Source organism: Mobula hypostoma, chromosome 3 (assembly GCF_963921235.1).
Source record: "Mobula hypostoma chromosome 3, sMobHyp1.1, whole genome shotgun sequence".
NCBI lineage: Eukaryota > Metazoa > Chordata > Chondrichthyes > Myliobatiformes > Myliobatidae > Mobula > Mobula hypostoma.
The window spans coordinates 228,381,078-228,397,578 of NC_086099.1; the positions used below are offsets into that span (position 1 = coordinate 228,381,078).

At 45.4% G+C, this 16,501-nt stretch overlaps 1 protein-coding gene across 5 annotated transcripts in view; it reads right to left on the reverse strand.

The window, feature by feature from the left end:
* Positions 1 to 16,501, reverse strand: part of shrprbck1r (sharpin and rbck1 related) — an 82,718-nt gene that overhangs the window by 48,329 nt on the left and 17,888 nt on the right. For all 5 annotated transcript variants that reach the window (XM_063044688.1, XM_063044690.1, XM_063044689.1 and 2 more), the window contains exon 2: positions 6,511 to 6,685. In XM_063044688.1, coding sequence (XP_062900758.1) covers positions 6,511 to 6,685 — 175 coding nt within the window. The remainder of the gene's footprint in view (positions 1 to 6,510; positions 6,686 to 16,501) is intronic.

The following is a 16,501-nucleotide window of genomic DNA, read 5'->3' on the forward strand; positions in this document are numbered from 1 at the left end:
GAATGGTAGGGTGAAGGAACCATGGGTGACAAGTGAGGTGGAAAATCTAGTCAGGTGGAAGAAGGCAGCATACATGAGGTTTAGGAAGCAAGGATCACAGGGGTCTATTGAGGAATACAGGGCAGCAAGAAAGGAGCTTAAGAAGGGGTTAAGGAGAGCAAGAAGGGGGCATGAGAAGGCCTTGGCGAGTAGGGTAAAGGAAAACCCCAAGGCATTCTTCACTTATGTGAAGAACAAAATGATGACAGGAATGAAGGTAGGACCGATTAGAGATAAAGGTAGGAAAATGTGCCTGGAGGCTGTGGAAGTGAGCGAGGTCCTCAATGAATACTTCTCTTTGGTATTCACCAATGAGAGGGAACTTGATGAAGATGTGGACAATATGAGTGAGGTTGATGTTCTGGAGCATGTTGATATTAAGGGAGAGGAGGTGCTGGAGTTGTTAAAATACATTAGGACGGATAAGGCCACGGGCCCTGACGGAATATTCCTCAGGCTGCCCCACGAGGCAAGGGAAGAGATTGCTGAGCCTCTGGCTAGGATCTTTATGTCCTCGTTATCCACGGGAATGGTACTGGAGGATTGGAGGGAGGCGAATGTTGTCCCCTTGTTCAAAAAAGGTAGTAGGGATAGTCCGGGTAATTATAGACCAGTGAACCTTACGTCTGTGGTGGGAAAGCTGTAGGAAAAGATTCTTAGAGATAGGATCTATGGGCATTTAGAGAATCATGGTCTGATCAGGGACAGTCAGCATGGCTTTGTGAAGGGCAGATAGTATCTAACAAGCCTGATAGAGTTCTTTCAGGAGGTGACCAGGCATATAGATGAGGGTAGTGCAGTGGATGTGATCTACATGGATTTTAGTAAGACATTTGACAAGGTTCCACACAGTAGGCTTATTCAGAAAGTCAGAAGGCATGGGATCCAGGGAGGTTTGGCCAGGTGGGTTCAGAATTGGCTCGCCTGCAGAAAGCAGAGGGTTGTGGTGGAGGGAGTACATTCAGATTGGAGGGTTGTGACTACTGGTGTCCCACAAGGATCGGTTCTGGGACCTCTACTTTTCGTGATTTTTATTAACGACCTGGATGTGGGGGTAGAAGGGTGGGTTGGCAAGTTTGCAGACGACACAAAGGTTGGTGGTGTTGTGGATAGTGTAAAGGATTGTCGAAGATTGCAGAGAGACATCGATAGGATGCAGAAGTGGGCTGAGAAGTGGCAGATGGAGTTCAACCCAGAGAAGTGTGAGGTGGTACACTTTGGAAGGACAAACTCCAAGGCAGAGTACAAAGTAAATGGCAGGATACTTGGTAGAGTGGAGGAGCAGAGGGAACTGGGGGTACATGTCCATAGATCCCTGAAAGTTGCCTCACAGGTAGATATGGTAGTTAAGAAAGCTTATGGGATGTTCACTTTCATAAGTCGAGGGATAGAGTTTAAGTGTCGCGATGTAATGATGCAGCTCTATAAAACTCTGGTTAGGCCACACTTGGAGTACTGTGTCCAGTTCTGGTCACTTCACTATGGGAAGGATGTGGAAGCATTGGGAAGGGTACAGAGGAGATTTACCAGGATGCTGCTTGGTTTAGAGAGTATGCATTATGATCAGAGATTAAGGGAGCTAGGGCTTTACTCTTTCGAGAGAAGGAAGATGAGAGGAGACATGATAGAGGTATACAAGATATTAAGAGGAATAGATAGAGGGGACAGCCAGCGCCTCTTCCCCAGGGCACCACTGCTCAATACAAGAGGACATGGTTTTAAGGTAGGGGGTGGGAAGTTCAAGGGGGATATTAGAGGAAGGTTTTTTACTCAGAGAGTGGTTGGTGCGTGGAATGCACTGCCTGAGTCAGTGGTGGAGGCAGATACACTACTGAAGTTTAAGAGACTGCTAGACAGGTATATGGAGGAATTTAAGGTGGGGGGGGTTATATGGGAGGCAGGGTTTAAGGGTCGGCACAACATTGTGGGCCGAAGGGCCTGTAATGTGCTGTACTATTCTATGTTCTATGTTCTATCTCAGAGCTAGGGTGCTGAGTCAGAGGTACATTAGGACCGCATGTGTCCTTTGTTTCACGGAATCCTGGTTAACCCCTTCTGTACCGGATGCAGTGATTCAGAGCGACGGGTTTACGATACACCGTCAGGATAGATCTATAGAGTCTCTCAAAAGCAGAGGTGGAGGAGTATGCCTCATGATCAACTCTTCTTGGTGTACAAATATATCAGTGCTATCCCAATTCTGCTCAACAGACCTAGAATATCTAGCAGTAAAGTGTCATCCTTTTTACCTACCACGGGAGTTCTCTGGGGTCATTTTGGTAGCGGTATACATTCCACCTCAGGCCAATGTCAAGCAGGCTTTAGATGATCTGAGTAATGAGATCAACATGCACGAAACAGCGCACCCTAACGCCTTCACCATCGTTTTGGGAGATTTTAACAGGCCAGTCTGAAAAAAAGTCACTAAGCAACTACCGTCAACAGATCACTTGCTATACCGGAGGAAACAACACACTGGACCATTGCTACACAACCTCCAGAGTGCCTGCTGTGCTATTCCACGCCCTCACTTCAGGAAGTCTGATCACCTGGCTGTACTTCTACTCCCTGAGTATCGGCAGAGACTGAAGACTGCAGCACCGGCAGTGAGGACCAAGAAGGTTTGGACAAGGGAAGCACAGGAGCGCCTACAGGACTGCTTTGAATCGATGGTTTGGACCATATTCAGGGATTCGTCTTCGAACCTGGATCAGTATCCTGCAGTTGTTACCAACTGCATTAAAACCTGAGTGGATGAGTGTGTGCCTAGAAAGACTTACTGTCCATTCCCAAGCCAAAAGCCGTGGATGAACCAGGAGGTACATCGTCTGCTGAAGGCCAGATCTGTGGCATTCAGGTCTGTACCAGAAAACAGGTATGATTTGCGGAGGGCTATTTCAAGGGCGAAGAGACAATTTCGAACGAGGTCGGAGGCGACGTCGGATACATGTCAACGACAGGGTCTGCAAGACATTACTTCCTACAAAGTGAAACCCAATAGCATGAATGGCAGTGATGCTTCACTACCAGATGAACTCAACACCTTCTATGTCTGCTTTGGAAGGGTGAATATAACTACCACTGTGAGGATCCCTGCTGCACCCGGTGACCCTGTCATCTCTGTCTCAGAGGCAAAGAGGAGCTTTTTTTTAGCGTGTCACACCAGACAGTCAGCCATTCTTGTCTGGCATATGGTGGCAGGATTGGTCTCCTTTCAGATTAACCGGGTCACGATATGAACGTTCCTGACTCGACCCTGAGTGGCTAGCTCGACGCTCAACCCGGCACAGATTGAAACTGTGCTCAGGGGGTGGCCCGACTTGGATTTGAACTCGGGAGCCTTCGTTCCGGAGCCAAGACCTGATGCCATTGAGCCACCAGCTGACCAAAAGAGGAATCAAGCAGCCTCTTTGCTTGGTTTAACAGGAACAACATTGAACCAGTGATGAAGGCCTTGACACCTGGGGAACACCTACACCAGAATGCTTTTTATTGACGTCAGTTCTGCCTTCAACATCATACTCCCCAACAAGATGGCCGTTGGACTACACACTCTGGGACTCAATACATCAATTCACAACTGGACAACATTCACAACATCAGAAATAGGAGCAGGAGTCGGCCATCTGGCCCATCGAGCCTGCTCCGCCATTCAATAAGATCATGGCTGATCTGGCCATGGACTCATCTCCACCTACCTGCCTTTTCCCCATAACCCTTAATTCCCCTACTATGCAAAAATCTATCCAGCCTTGTCTTAAATATATTTACAGAGGTAGCCTCCGCTGTGAATGCCCACAGGAAAACTAATCTCAGGGTTGTATACGGTGACATACAGTGCCTATAAAAGGTATTCACCCCCCCTTGGAAATTTTCAAGTTTTACTGTTTTATAACATTGAATCACGGTGAGTTTTATCTGGCTTTTTGATACTGATCAACAGAAAAAGACTCTTTTGTGTCAAAGTGAAAACAGATCTCTGCAAAGTGATCTAAATCAATTACAAATATAAAACATAAAATAACTGATTGCATAAGTATTCACTCCCTTTAAGTCAGTATTTAGTAGGTGAACCTTTGGCAGCAATTACAGCCTTGAGTCTGTGTGGATAGGTCTCTATCAGCTTTTCACATCTGGACACTGCAATTTTTCCCCATTCTTCTTTACAGAACTGCTCAAGCTCTGTCAGATTGCATGAGGATCGTGAGTGAACAGCCCTTTTCAAGTCCAGCCACAAATTCTCAATCGGATTGCGATCTGGACTCTGACTTGGCCATTCCAGGACATTAACTTTGTTGTTTTTAAGCCATTCCTGTGTAGCTTTGGCTTAATGCTTGGGGGTCATTGTCTTGCTAGAAAAATCTCCCAAGTCGCAGTCCTCTTGCAGAGTGCATCAGGTTTTCCTCCAGGATTTCCCTGTATTTTGCTGCATTCATTTTACCCTCCACCTTCACAAGCCTTCCAGAGCGTGTTGCAGTGAAGCACCCCCACAGCATGATGTGACCACCACCGTGCTTCATGGTAGGGATGGTGTGTTTTTGACATAGCATTTAGTCTGATGGTCAAAACATTCAATTTTCGTTTCATCAGACCATAGAACCTTCTTCCAGCTGACTTCAGAGTCTTCCACATGCCTTCTGGCAAACTCATGTGAGTTTTGATCAACAGTGGCTTTCTCTTTGCCACTCTGCCATAAAGCTGCCACTGGTGAAGCACCCGGGCAGCAGTTGTTGTACACGCAGTCTCTCCCATCTCAGCCACTGAAGCTTGTAACTCCTCCAGAGTTGTCATAGGTCTCTTGGTGGTCTCCCTCACTAGTCCCCTTCTTGCACAGTCTCTCAGTTTTTGAGGACAGCCTGCTCCAGGTAGATTTACAACTTATTTCCATTTCTTGATTGACTTAACTGTACTCCAAGGGATATTCAGTGACTAGGAAATTTTCTCGTATCCATCAATAACCTTCTCGCGGAGCCACTTGGAGTGCTCTTTTGCCTTCATGGTGTAGTTTTTGCCAGGATACTGACTCTCCGGCAGTTGGACCTTCCAGATAGAGGTGTATTTTTACTACAATCAATTGACTGCACACAGAGAACTCCATTTAACCAACTATGTGACTTCTAAAACCAACTGGCTGCACCAGTGATGATTTGGTGTGTCATATTAAAGGGAATGAATGAATTGACTTTATTTCTTACATCCTTCATATACATGAGTACAAATATGTACGTTACGTCTCCGTCTAAATATGTAATGTGCAATCATAATGATTTATAATAAATAGAACAGTCAATGTAACATAGAATACACTCAAATCAGCATGAGTTCATCAGTCTGACAGCCTGGTGGAAGAAGCTGTCCCGGAGCCTGTCGGTCCTGGCTTTTAAGCTGTGGTACCGTTTCCCGGATGGTAGCAGCTGGAACACAGTTTGTGGTTGGGGTGACTCGGGTCCCCAGTGATCCTACGGGTCCTTTTTACATACCCATCTTTGTAAATGTCCTGAATCTTGGGAAGTTCACATCTCCAGATGTGCTGGGCTGTCAGCAATACTCTCTGCAGAGTCCCGTGATTAAGGGAGGTACAGTTCCCATTCCAGGCAATGATGCAGCCAGTCAGGATGCTCTCAACTGTGCACCTGTCAAAAGTTATTAGGATTTGGGGGCCCATACCAAATTTCCGCAACCAGAGGCACTATTGTGCCTTTTTCACCACACAGCGGGTATGTATAAACCACGTGAGATCCTCGGTGATGTCGATGCCAAGGAACTTAAAGCTGTTCACCCTCTCAGCCCCAGATCCATTGATGTCTACAGGGGTTAGCCCATCTCCATTCCTCCTGCAGTCCACAACCAGCTCCTTTGTTTTTGTGACATTGAAGGAGAGTTTGTTTTCTTGACATCACCGTGTCAGAGAGATGACTTCTTCTCTGTAAGCCACCTCATTATTGTTTGAGATAAGGCCAATCAATGTAGTGTCATCGGCAAATTTAATTAACAGATTAGAGCTGTGGGTGGCGACACAGTCATGGGTATATAGTACTGGGAGTAAAGGAGGGGACTTAGTACACAGCCCTGAGGGGCTCCTGTATTGAGAGTCAGAAGGGCGGAGGTGAGGGAGCCCAGTCTTAGCACCTGCCAGCAATCTGATAAGGGGTGAATACTTATGCAATCAATTGTAATTAATTTAGATCAGTTTGTAGAGATCTGTTTTCACTTTTACATGAAAGAGTCCTTTTCTGTTGATCAGTGTGAAAAACAAACAAATTAAATCCACTGTGATTGAATGTAAAACAATGAAACATGAAGATTTCCAAGGGGAGTGAACAGTTTTTATAAGCACTGTTGTGTACTTCGACTTTGAACTTTGATATGCAAGGGGATGATACAGGAGAGTAGGGCTGAGTTTACATTAGGTCAGCTGTGGTTTAATGACATAACGGCACAGACTTTCCTACACATTTGTACATCACTCACCTTTCTCAACCTCTCTCAGAGAACTGTTAATGATGGTCGACCACCTCTGAGCCTCCTCCTCGTCCTCAAAGTGGTAGATCAGCTGGTCTGTGGGCTGGCTCCGCGTGCTAATCCCATGGCACGTCATGCTCTTGAACTCATAGATGATATCTTTCAAATTAAATTCGTACAGGCTCTGCAACCAGATAAGGAAGAGGAAACGAACAGTTAAAAAAGCATATAGGCCATCAAACTGAATTAGGCCGTTTGGCCCATCCAGCCTGCTCTGCCATTTCATCATGGCTGATTTATTAACCCTCTCAACCGCATTCTCCAGGCTTCTCCCCATAATCTTTGACGCCTGACTAATCAAGAACCAATTAACTTCCGCTTTAAATATATCCATTGACTACGCCGCAGTTATCAGCAGTTTGTGGCAATGAATTCCACAAATTCACTACCCTCTGGTTAAAGAAACATAGAAACATAGAAAATAGGTGCAGGAGTAGGCCATTCGGCCCTTCGAGCCTGCACCGCCATTCAGTATGATCATGGCTGATCATCCAACTCAGAACCCTGTACCTGCCTTCCCTCCATACCCCCTGATCCCTTTAGCCACAAGGGCCATATCTAACTCCCTCTTAAATATAGCCAATGAACTGGCCTCAACTGTTTCCTGTGGCAGAGAATTCCACAGATTTACCACTCTCTGTTTGAAGAAGTTTTTCCTAATCTCGGTCCTAAAAGGCTTCCCCTTTATCCTCAAACTGTGACCCCTCGTTCTGGACTTCCCCAACATCGGGTACAATCTTCCTGCATCTAGCCTGTCCAATCCCTTTAGGATTTTATACGTTTCAATAAGATCCCCCCTCAATCTTCTAAATTCCAGAGAGTATAAGCCTAGTCAATCCAGTCTTTCATCATATGAAAGTCCTGCCATCCCAGGAATCAATCTGGTGAACCTTCTTTGTACTCCCTCTATGGCAAGAATATCTTTCCTCAGATTAGGGGACCAAAACTGCACACAAATCCCTTCTCATCTCAGTTATAAATGGACAGTCCTCTTTTCTGAGTCTGTGCCCTCTGGTGCTAGACTCCCCACTATTAGAAACATCTTCTCCACATTTACTCTATCTAGGCTTTCAATTTTCAATAGGTTTCAATGAGATCTCCCCTGATTCTTCTAAACTCCAGCGAGTATAGGCTCTGAGCCATCAAATACTCCTCAAATGCCAACACATCCTTTGTTAGATATGGAGCCCAAAATTGCTGACAATACTCCAGGTGCAGTCTGACCAAGGCCTTAAAACAGTGATTCCCAACCACAGGGCCACAAAGCATGTGCTATCGGGCCGGGAGGAAACGATATGATTTGGCGATATGGAATGATATGAGTCAGCTGCACCTTTCCTCATTCCCTGTCACGCACTGTTGAACTTGAACGCATGCCAGGTCATCATTGACCCAAGATGCAAATGACCCAAGACGTGCAAAGGAATGGGTCCATGACCCATTTGTGAATGTCCCCGGTGAATCATCCATGTCAGCATGGGAAAAAGATCAACTCCTCGAGCTTGCAAATGATGGTGGGCATTTATGTTTGACATAACATCTCTGCCGGCATTCTGGATCAAATTCAAGACTCAAAATCCTGAGATAGCCACGTAAGCACTGAAAACGTTGCTTCCATTTCCAACATCATATCACTGCGAAGAATGCAATGAAAACGAAATCGCGGAATAGACTGGACATAAGGAACCCCCTTCGAGTATCGCTATCTCCCATCACCCCTCGATAGGACCGTCTTGTTGCAGGAGGGGTGGTTCCAAGGGAGGGTCACACTGTGGGAGGGGTGGTACCGGGGGAGGGTGGTACCGGGGGAGGGTCACACTGTGGGAGGGGTGATACTGAGGGAGGTCACACTGTGGAAGGGGTGGTACCGAGGGAGGGTCACACTGTGGGAGGGGTGGTAATGAGGAAGAGTCACACTGTGGGAGTGACGAAACTGAGGAAGAGTCATACCAAGGGAGAGGCAAGGGAGAGGCCGTACAGAGGGATTTTGTGTTCAAAGTCTATAGTTCCCTGTAGTTCCTGTGCTGTATTGCTTTATGTATGAGTGTTTATAGGGGAGAGTATATATATATAGGGGAAGTATATAAGGGAGAGGGTGTACAGGACAGAGTATATAGGGGAGAGTGTGTATAGGACAGAGGGAATAAAGGAGTGTACAAGGTGGGAAAGTTTACAGAGGATAATGGTGCAGGTAAGAAGCTATGTGTAGAAAATATCGGAAGCATCAATCCCACTAATCCCGTTCCTTCTCCACCACACATACCCGTCAACTTAATTCTAGTCTCGGTGCTATAAATCTCCACCAACGTACACCATCTAATTTCTCTGCCAACCTCCATGACATTGGAATGTGGCAAGAAATTCAAGGTCTGTGAGTGAGATTGAAAAAGGAGGGTTCACGGGCTTTCGTCATTTTTCCGGCGACCCAATCCAATCAAGATTCCTTAGCAAGGACAAATAAAAATAAGGCAGGGACAAACAGAGTGGCCATTGTGTGAATGGACCAGTGTTAAAGAGGAGAAGCTTTGGCGAAGTACGTATCTGATAAGTTTCTTCTTCATTCTTCATCTGTTAGTACATCATAAGAGCAGTGATGATAGTCACCCCTAAGTTGCAGGAGGCAGGGACCTGGGTGACTGTAAGTAGAGGGAAAGGAAATAGGCAGTCAATACGAAGTACCCCTTTGGCTGTTCCCCTCATTAATAAGAAGACCACTTTGGATACTGTTAGGGGAATGACCTACTGGGGGGGGGGGGTCCACAGCGACGAGCACCGTGGCTCAGAAAGGAAGTGGGGAAAAGAGGACTGTAGCGGTGAGAGTCCATAGTCAGGAAGGACAGGCAGATGACTGGGCAAAACTGCAGTCAGTGGGGTGAGTGACAGTGTAACAAGGGGACAAAATTTAAAAAGGTGATGAATACAGGATTATATCTTGCAACTTGAGAGGGAGAAGCCAAAGTCAAATGTATCAACATTGCTGTGGAATCAAGGGAATTACAGAGGCATGAGAGAGGAGCTGGACAAAGTTGATCGGAAGGTAACGCTGCTGGGAGGCTGACAGAGCAGCAATGGCTGGAGGTTCTGGAAGCAATTTGGAAGTCACAGCGTAGATACATCCCAAAGACGGAGTATATTCTAAAGGCAGGGTGACACAACCATAGCTGACAAAGCAAAGGAGAGGGCATATAATAAAAGCAATAATTAGTGGGGAAATGGGAAGCTTTTAAAAACCAACGGAAGGTAACTAAAACAGCCATAAGGAGGGAAAATCTGAAATAGGAAATAAACTAGCCAATAATATCAAAGAGGATACCAAAAGTTTTTCAGATATACAAAGAGTAAAAGAGAGGCAAGAGTAGATATCGGACCACTGAAAAATGATGCTGGTAGTAAAATGGTAGTAATGGGGGACTAGGAAATAGCAGATGAACTGAACAAGTATCTTGCATCAGTCTTAACTGTGGAAGACACCAGCAGTATCTCAGACTTTCAAGAGTGTCAGGAGGAAGAAGTGAGTGAAGTTGCTATCACTAGAGAGAAGGTTCTTGGGAAACTGAAAGGTCTGAAGGTAGATAAGTCACCTGGACTAGATGGTGTACACCCCAAGGTTCTGAATGAGGTGGCTGAAGAGATTGTGGAGGCATCACTGATGATCTTCCAAGAATCACTAGATGCTGGCAACGTACCAGAGGACTGAAAAACTGCAAATATGACTCCACTCTTCAAGAGAGGAGAGAAGGAGAAGACAAAAAAATATAGGCCAGTTAGCCTGACCTCAGTGACTAAGAAGGTGTTGGAGTCAATTGTTAAGGATGTAGTTTCAGGGTACCTGGAGTCACATGATGAAGATAAAATAGGCTGTAGCCAGCATGGTTTCCTCAAGGGAAAATCTTGCTTGATAAATCTGTTGGAGTTCTTTGAAGAAATGCCATTGGCATAGACAAAGGAAAATTGGTTGATGTGGTGTATTTGGATTTTCAGAGGGCCTCTAACTGGTGCTGCAGCTCGATGGGCTTCGACTTGTTAGGGAAAGTGAGGCAGTGATAGACGGGAGCTATAGGGAGGTAGTCACCCCAAGGCTACAGGAGACAGATAAATGGGTGACTGCCAGGACAGGGAAGGGGGAACGTCAAATAGTGAGCATCTCTGTGGCTGCCACCTCAAAAATAAGTACTCCATTTTGAGTACTGTTTTTGGGGGGGCGGGGGATCAACCTGGGGGAAGCAACAGTGGCCGTGCCTCTGGCACTGAGGCTGGCCCTGTGGCTCAGAGGGGTAGGGAATGGAAGAGGACAGCAGCAGTGATAGGGGACTCTGTGGTTAGGGGGTCAGATAGGCGATTCTGTGGATGCAAAAAGGAAACATGGATGGTAGTTTGTCTCCCAGGTACCAGGGTCTGAGATAGCCTGAAAAGGGATGGTGAGCAGCTAGAAGTCCTGGTACATATTGGTACCAATGACATGGGTAGAAAAAGGGAGGAAGTCCTGAAAAAAGAATAGAGGAAGTTAGAAAGGAAGTTCAGAAGCTGGACCTCAAGGGTAGTAACCTCAGGATTGCTGTCTGTGCCACGCGACAGTGAGAATAGGAATAGAATGAAGTGGCAGATAAATGCTTGGCTGAAAAATTGAAGCAGGAGGCAGGGATTCAGAATTCTGGATCATTGGGACCTCCTCTGGAGTAGGTGGTCCAGTACTAAAGGGACAGGTTGCACTTGAATCCGAGGGGGACCAATATTCTTGTGGGCAGATTTACTAGAGCTGTTGGGAGTGGTTTAAACTAATATAGCCGGGGGATGGGAACCAGGGTGATAGAACTGAGGATGAGTCAGCAGGTTTACAAGTAGATGATGGGTGTAACATGAATGTAAGGAAGGACCAGCCAATGAGTGGATATAAATGCAGACAGAGCAAAGAGTTAAATTGTGCACAGAGGTAAAATTCATAAGGGCGAAGAATGCAGGACTGAAGGTGCTGTATTTAATTGTGCGTAGCATTCGGAATAAGGTGGACAAACTTGTGGCGCAATTACAGATTAGTCGGTATGACATTATAGGTTGAGTCGTGACTGAAAGAAGGCCAAACTTGGGAGTTTAACATCAAAGGATATACTTTGTTTCGAAAGGACAGGCAGGAAGGCATAGACAGTGCTGTGGCTCTGTTGGCAAGAGATGGAATTACATCTTTAGAAAGAGATGACATAGGGTCAGAGAATGTTGAATCTTTGTGGGTGGAGTTAAGGAACTGCAAGGGTGAAAAAAACATTATGGGAATCATTTCTAGGCCTGCAAATAGTAGCCAAGATGAGGGGTTGAGATTGCAAAGGGGGCTGGAAAAGGCATGTAATAATAATAATAATAATGACACAATTGTGACAGGGGACTTCAATATGCACAGGAATTGGGAAAACCAGGTTGGTGTTGCATCGGGAATTTGTTCGATACCTACGAGATAGCTGATAAGAACAGCTTGTGCTCGAGCCTACTCAGGGAAAGGCTGTCTTAGATTGGGTGTTGTGTAATAACCCAGATCTTATCAGGAAGAGGCAGTGATGATAATATGATTGAGTTCATACTGCAATTCGAGAAGCATAACTCACATATATTTGCATCGCAATGGAATAAAGGGAATTACAGAGACATGAGAGAGGAGCTTCCCCAGGTGGATTGGAGGGAGATACTGGCGGGGATGACAGCAGAACATTGATGGCTGAAGTTTCTGGGAATAGTTCACAAGGACCAGAACAGATACGTCCCACAGAGGGAGAAGATCTCTAATGGCAGGGGTAAGCAACCATGGCCGACAAAGAAATTTAAGGACCGCATAAAAGCCAAGGAAAGGGCATTGGGAAGTTGGATGATTGGGAAGCTCTGAAAATCCAACAAAAGGCAACTAAAAAAGCTATAAGAAGGAAAAAGATTAAATATGAGGGCAAACTAGCCAATAATATAAAGTAGGATACTAAAGGTTTTTCAAGTATATAAAGAGTAACAGGGAGGTTTGAGTTGATATTGGACCGCTGGAAAATGATGTTGGTGAGGTAGCAATGGGGACAAATAAATGACAGATGAATTTAATGGGTACTTTGCATCTGTCTTTACTGTGGAAGACACCAGCAGTGTGCCAGTGGTCCATGAGTGTCAGGGAGCAGGAGTGAGTGCCATTGCAATTACAAAGGAAAAGTGCTAGGCCAACTTGAAAGTCTTAAGGTGGGCCAGATGGATTACATCCCAGTGTCCTGCAGAGGTTGCGGAAGATAATGGATGCATTGGTCATGATATTTCAAGAATCAATTGATTCTGGCATGGTCCCAGAGGACTGGAAGATTGCAAGTGTCATTCCACTCTTTAAGAAGAGAGGAAGGCAGAAGAATGGAAATTATAGGCCAGTTAGCCGAACCTCAGTGGTTAGGAAAGGTAGGAGTCTATTATTAAGGAAGAGGTTTCAAGGTACTTGGAGGCTAATGATAAAATAAGTCAAAGTCAGCATGGTTTCTGTAAAGGGAAAATCTTGCCTGACAAATCTGTTAAGAGTTCTTCGAGGAAGTAACAAGCAGGATGGACAAAGGAGAGGCAGTGGATGTCATTTACTTGGATTTTCAGAAGGCGTTTGATAAGTTGCCACACATGAGCTGCTTAACAAGATAAAATCCTATGGCGTTATAGGAAAGATACTGGCATGAATAGAGGAATGGCTGATAGGCAGGAGGCAGTGAGTGGGGATAAAAGGGGCCTTTTCTGGTTTGCTGCCAGTGGCTAGTGGTGTTCCTCAGGGGTCAGTATTGGGACACCTACTTTTCACATTGTTTGTCAATGATTTAGATGGTGGAATTGATGGCTTTGTGGCAAAGTTTGTACATGATACAAAGATAGGTGGAGGGGTAGGTAGTGCTGAGGAAGCAATGCAATTGCAGCAGGACTTAGACAAATTGGAAGAATGGGCAAAAAAGTGGCAGATGGAATAGTGTTAGGAAATGTATGATAATACATTTTGGTAAAAGGAACAATAATGTGGACTATTGTCAAAATGGGAAGAAGGTTCAAACATCAGTGGTGCAGAGGGACTTGGGAGTTCTCGTGCAAGGCCCCCAGAAGGTTAATTTAGGGGAATAGAATATAAAAGCTCAGAGGTAATGCTGAGCCTTTATGAGACACTAGTCAGGCTGCACTTGGAGTAATATCAATATTTCTGGGCCCCCTATCTCAGAAAAAATGTATTGTCATCAGAGAGAGACCAGAGGAGGATCACAAGGATGATTCTGGGAATGAAGGGTTTAACATATGAGGAGTGTTTGACAGCTTTGGGCCTGTACCTATTGGAATTTAGAAGAATGCGTGGGGATCTCATTGAAACCTACCAAATGTTTAAAGGACTAGATAGGGTGGATGTGGAGAGGATGTTTCCTCTGGTGGGGGCAAGAAGGTAGGTGTATGGGGTTGAGTGGGATCCGAAATCAGCCATGATGGAATGGCAGAGCAGACTCAATGGGCTGAATGGCCTAATTTTGCTCCTATGTCTTGTGGTCTAAAGTGCCATACATGAGGCTGCTAAACAAATAGAGCCCATAGGGAATAACAGGATCCTTTTCTTGTTGGCTGCCAGTGATTAGTGGTGCTCCACAGAGGTCTGTGTTGTGACCACTTCTTTGTAAGTTGTATGCCAATGATTTGGAGAACGGAATTGATGGCTTTGTGGCCACGTTTGCAGATGATGTGAAGGCAGGTAATGTTCAGGAAGCAGGGAGGCTACAGGAGGATTTTGACAGGTTAGGAGAATGGGCAAAGAAGTGGCAGATGGAATACAGTGTCCGAAAGTGTATGATCATGCACTTTGGCTGAAGGAATACAAGTGTACACTACTTTCTAAACAGGGAGAAAATCAAAAGTCTAAGGTACACAGGGGCCTGGGATTCCCTAAAGGTTAATTTGTAGGTAGAGTCAGTGGTGAGGAAAGCAAATGCTAAAAGGCCTAGACAGGGTGGACTTGGAGAGGATGTTTCCTAAAGTGGGGGAGTCTAGGACCAGAGGCCACCTCCTCAGAGTAGAGGAACATCCTTTTAGAACAGAGATGAAGAGGAATTTCTTTAGCCACAGAGGAGTGAATCTGTGGAATCCACTGCTATGGAGGCTGTGTCTTTGGATGTATTTAAGGCAGAGGTTGATAGGTTCTTGATTACTCAGGGTGTGAAAGCTTACAGGGAGGAGGCAGGAGAATGAGGTTGAGAGAGAAATGGATCAGCCATGATCAAATGGTGTAGCAGACTTGATAGCATGAATGGCAGCCATGCTTCACTACCAGATGAACTCAATGCCTTCTATGCCTGCTTCAAAAGGGAGAATATAACTACAGCTGTGAAGATCCCTGCTGCACCTGATGACCCTGTGATCTCTGTCTCAGAGGCCGATGTTAGGCTGTCTTTAAAGAGGGTGAACCCTCGCAAGCTGGAAGGTCCAGATGGAGTATCTGGTAAGGCTCTGAAAACTTGTGCCAACCAACTAGCGGGAGTATTCAAGGACATTTTCAACCTCTCACTGCTACGGGCGGAAGTTCCCACTTATTTCAAAAAGGCAACAATTAAACTAGTGCCTAAGAGTAATTATGTGGGCTACCTTAACGACTATCACCCGGTAACACTCACATCTACACTGATGAACTGCTTTGAGGGATTAGTCATGCCTAGACTGATCTCCTGCCTCAGTGAGGACCTGGACTTATTGCAATTTGCTTGTCGCTACAATAGGTCAACAGCAGATGCAATCTCCATGGCTCTTCACACGGCTTTAGACCACCTGGACAACACAAACACCTATGTCAGGATGCTGTTTACCGACTATAGCTCAGCATTTGATACCATCATTCCCACAATCCTGATTGAGAAGTTACAGAATCTGGGCCTCTATACCTCCCAACTTTCTAGCCGGAAGACCAAATCTGTGCAGATTGGTGATAATATCTCCTCCTCGCTGATGATCAACACTAGCGCACCTCAGGGGTGTGTGCTTTGCCCATTGCTCTATTATCTCTATACCCATGATTGTGTGGCTAAGAATAACCCAAGTACCATCTATAAATTTGCTGATGATATAACCATTGTTGGTAGAATCTCAGGTGGAGACAAGAGGACATACAGGAGCAAGATATACCAACTAGTGGAGTGGTGTCACAGCAACAAAGCAACAACCTAGCTCTCAATGTCAGTAAGACAAAAGAGCTGATTGTGGACTTCAGGAAGGGTAAGATGAATGAACACACGCCAATCCTCATAGAGGGATCAGAAGTGGAGAGAGTGAGCAGTTTCGTCCTGGATGTCAAGATCTCTGAGGATCTAACCTGGTCCCAACATACTGATGCAGTTATAAAGAAGGCAAGGCAGCGACTATACTTCATTAGGAGTTTGAAGAGATTTGGTATGTCAACAAATACACTCAAAAACTTCTATAGTTGTACCATGGAGAGCATTCTGACAGGCTGCATCACTGTCTGGTATTGGGGAGGAGGGTAGGGGGGGCTACTGAACAGGACTGAAACAAGCTGCAGAGGTTCATAAATTTAGTCAGCTCCATCTTGGGTACTAGCATATAGAATTTACATACTGCAACCAATTTATTTATTTTTTTCTTCTATATTATGTACTGCATTGAACTGCTGCTTCTAAGTCAACAAATTTCACAACAGATGCCGGTGATAACAATTCTGATTTTGACTGGTCAAATGGCTTAATTCTGCTCCCCTTTCTTATGGTCGATTCTCGACCACTGACACACAGCACAGGAGTAGGTGCTCTTGCAATAAGCTGGCGGAATTTCCCTCTGGATTGCCTTCCTCTCACAAGTGCACAGTCCTACTTCCTGCCTCCGCTTCTTGGTGAAGTGTACAGCCTTCCATATGTCAGCCAGGCTGCAGCAATTCCAAATGGCAGCTCTTTGCCTCCACAAACCTACTTCA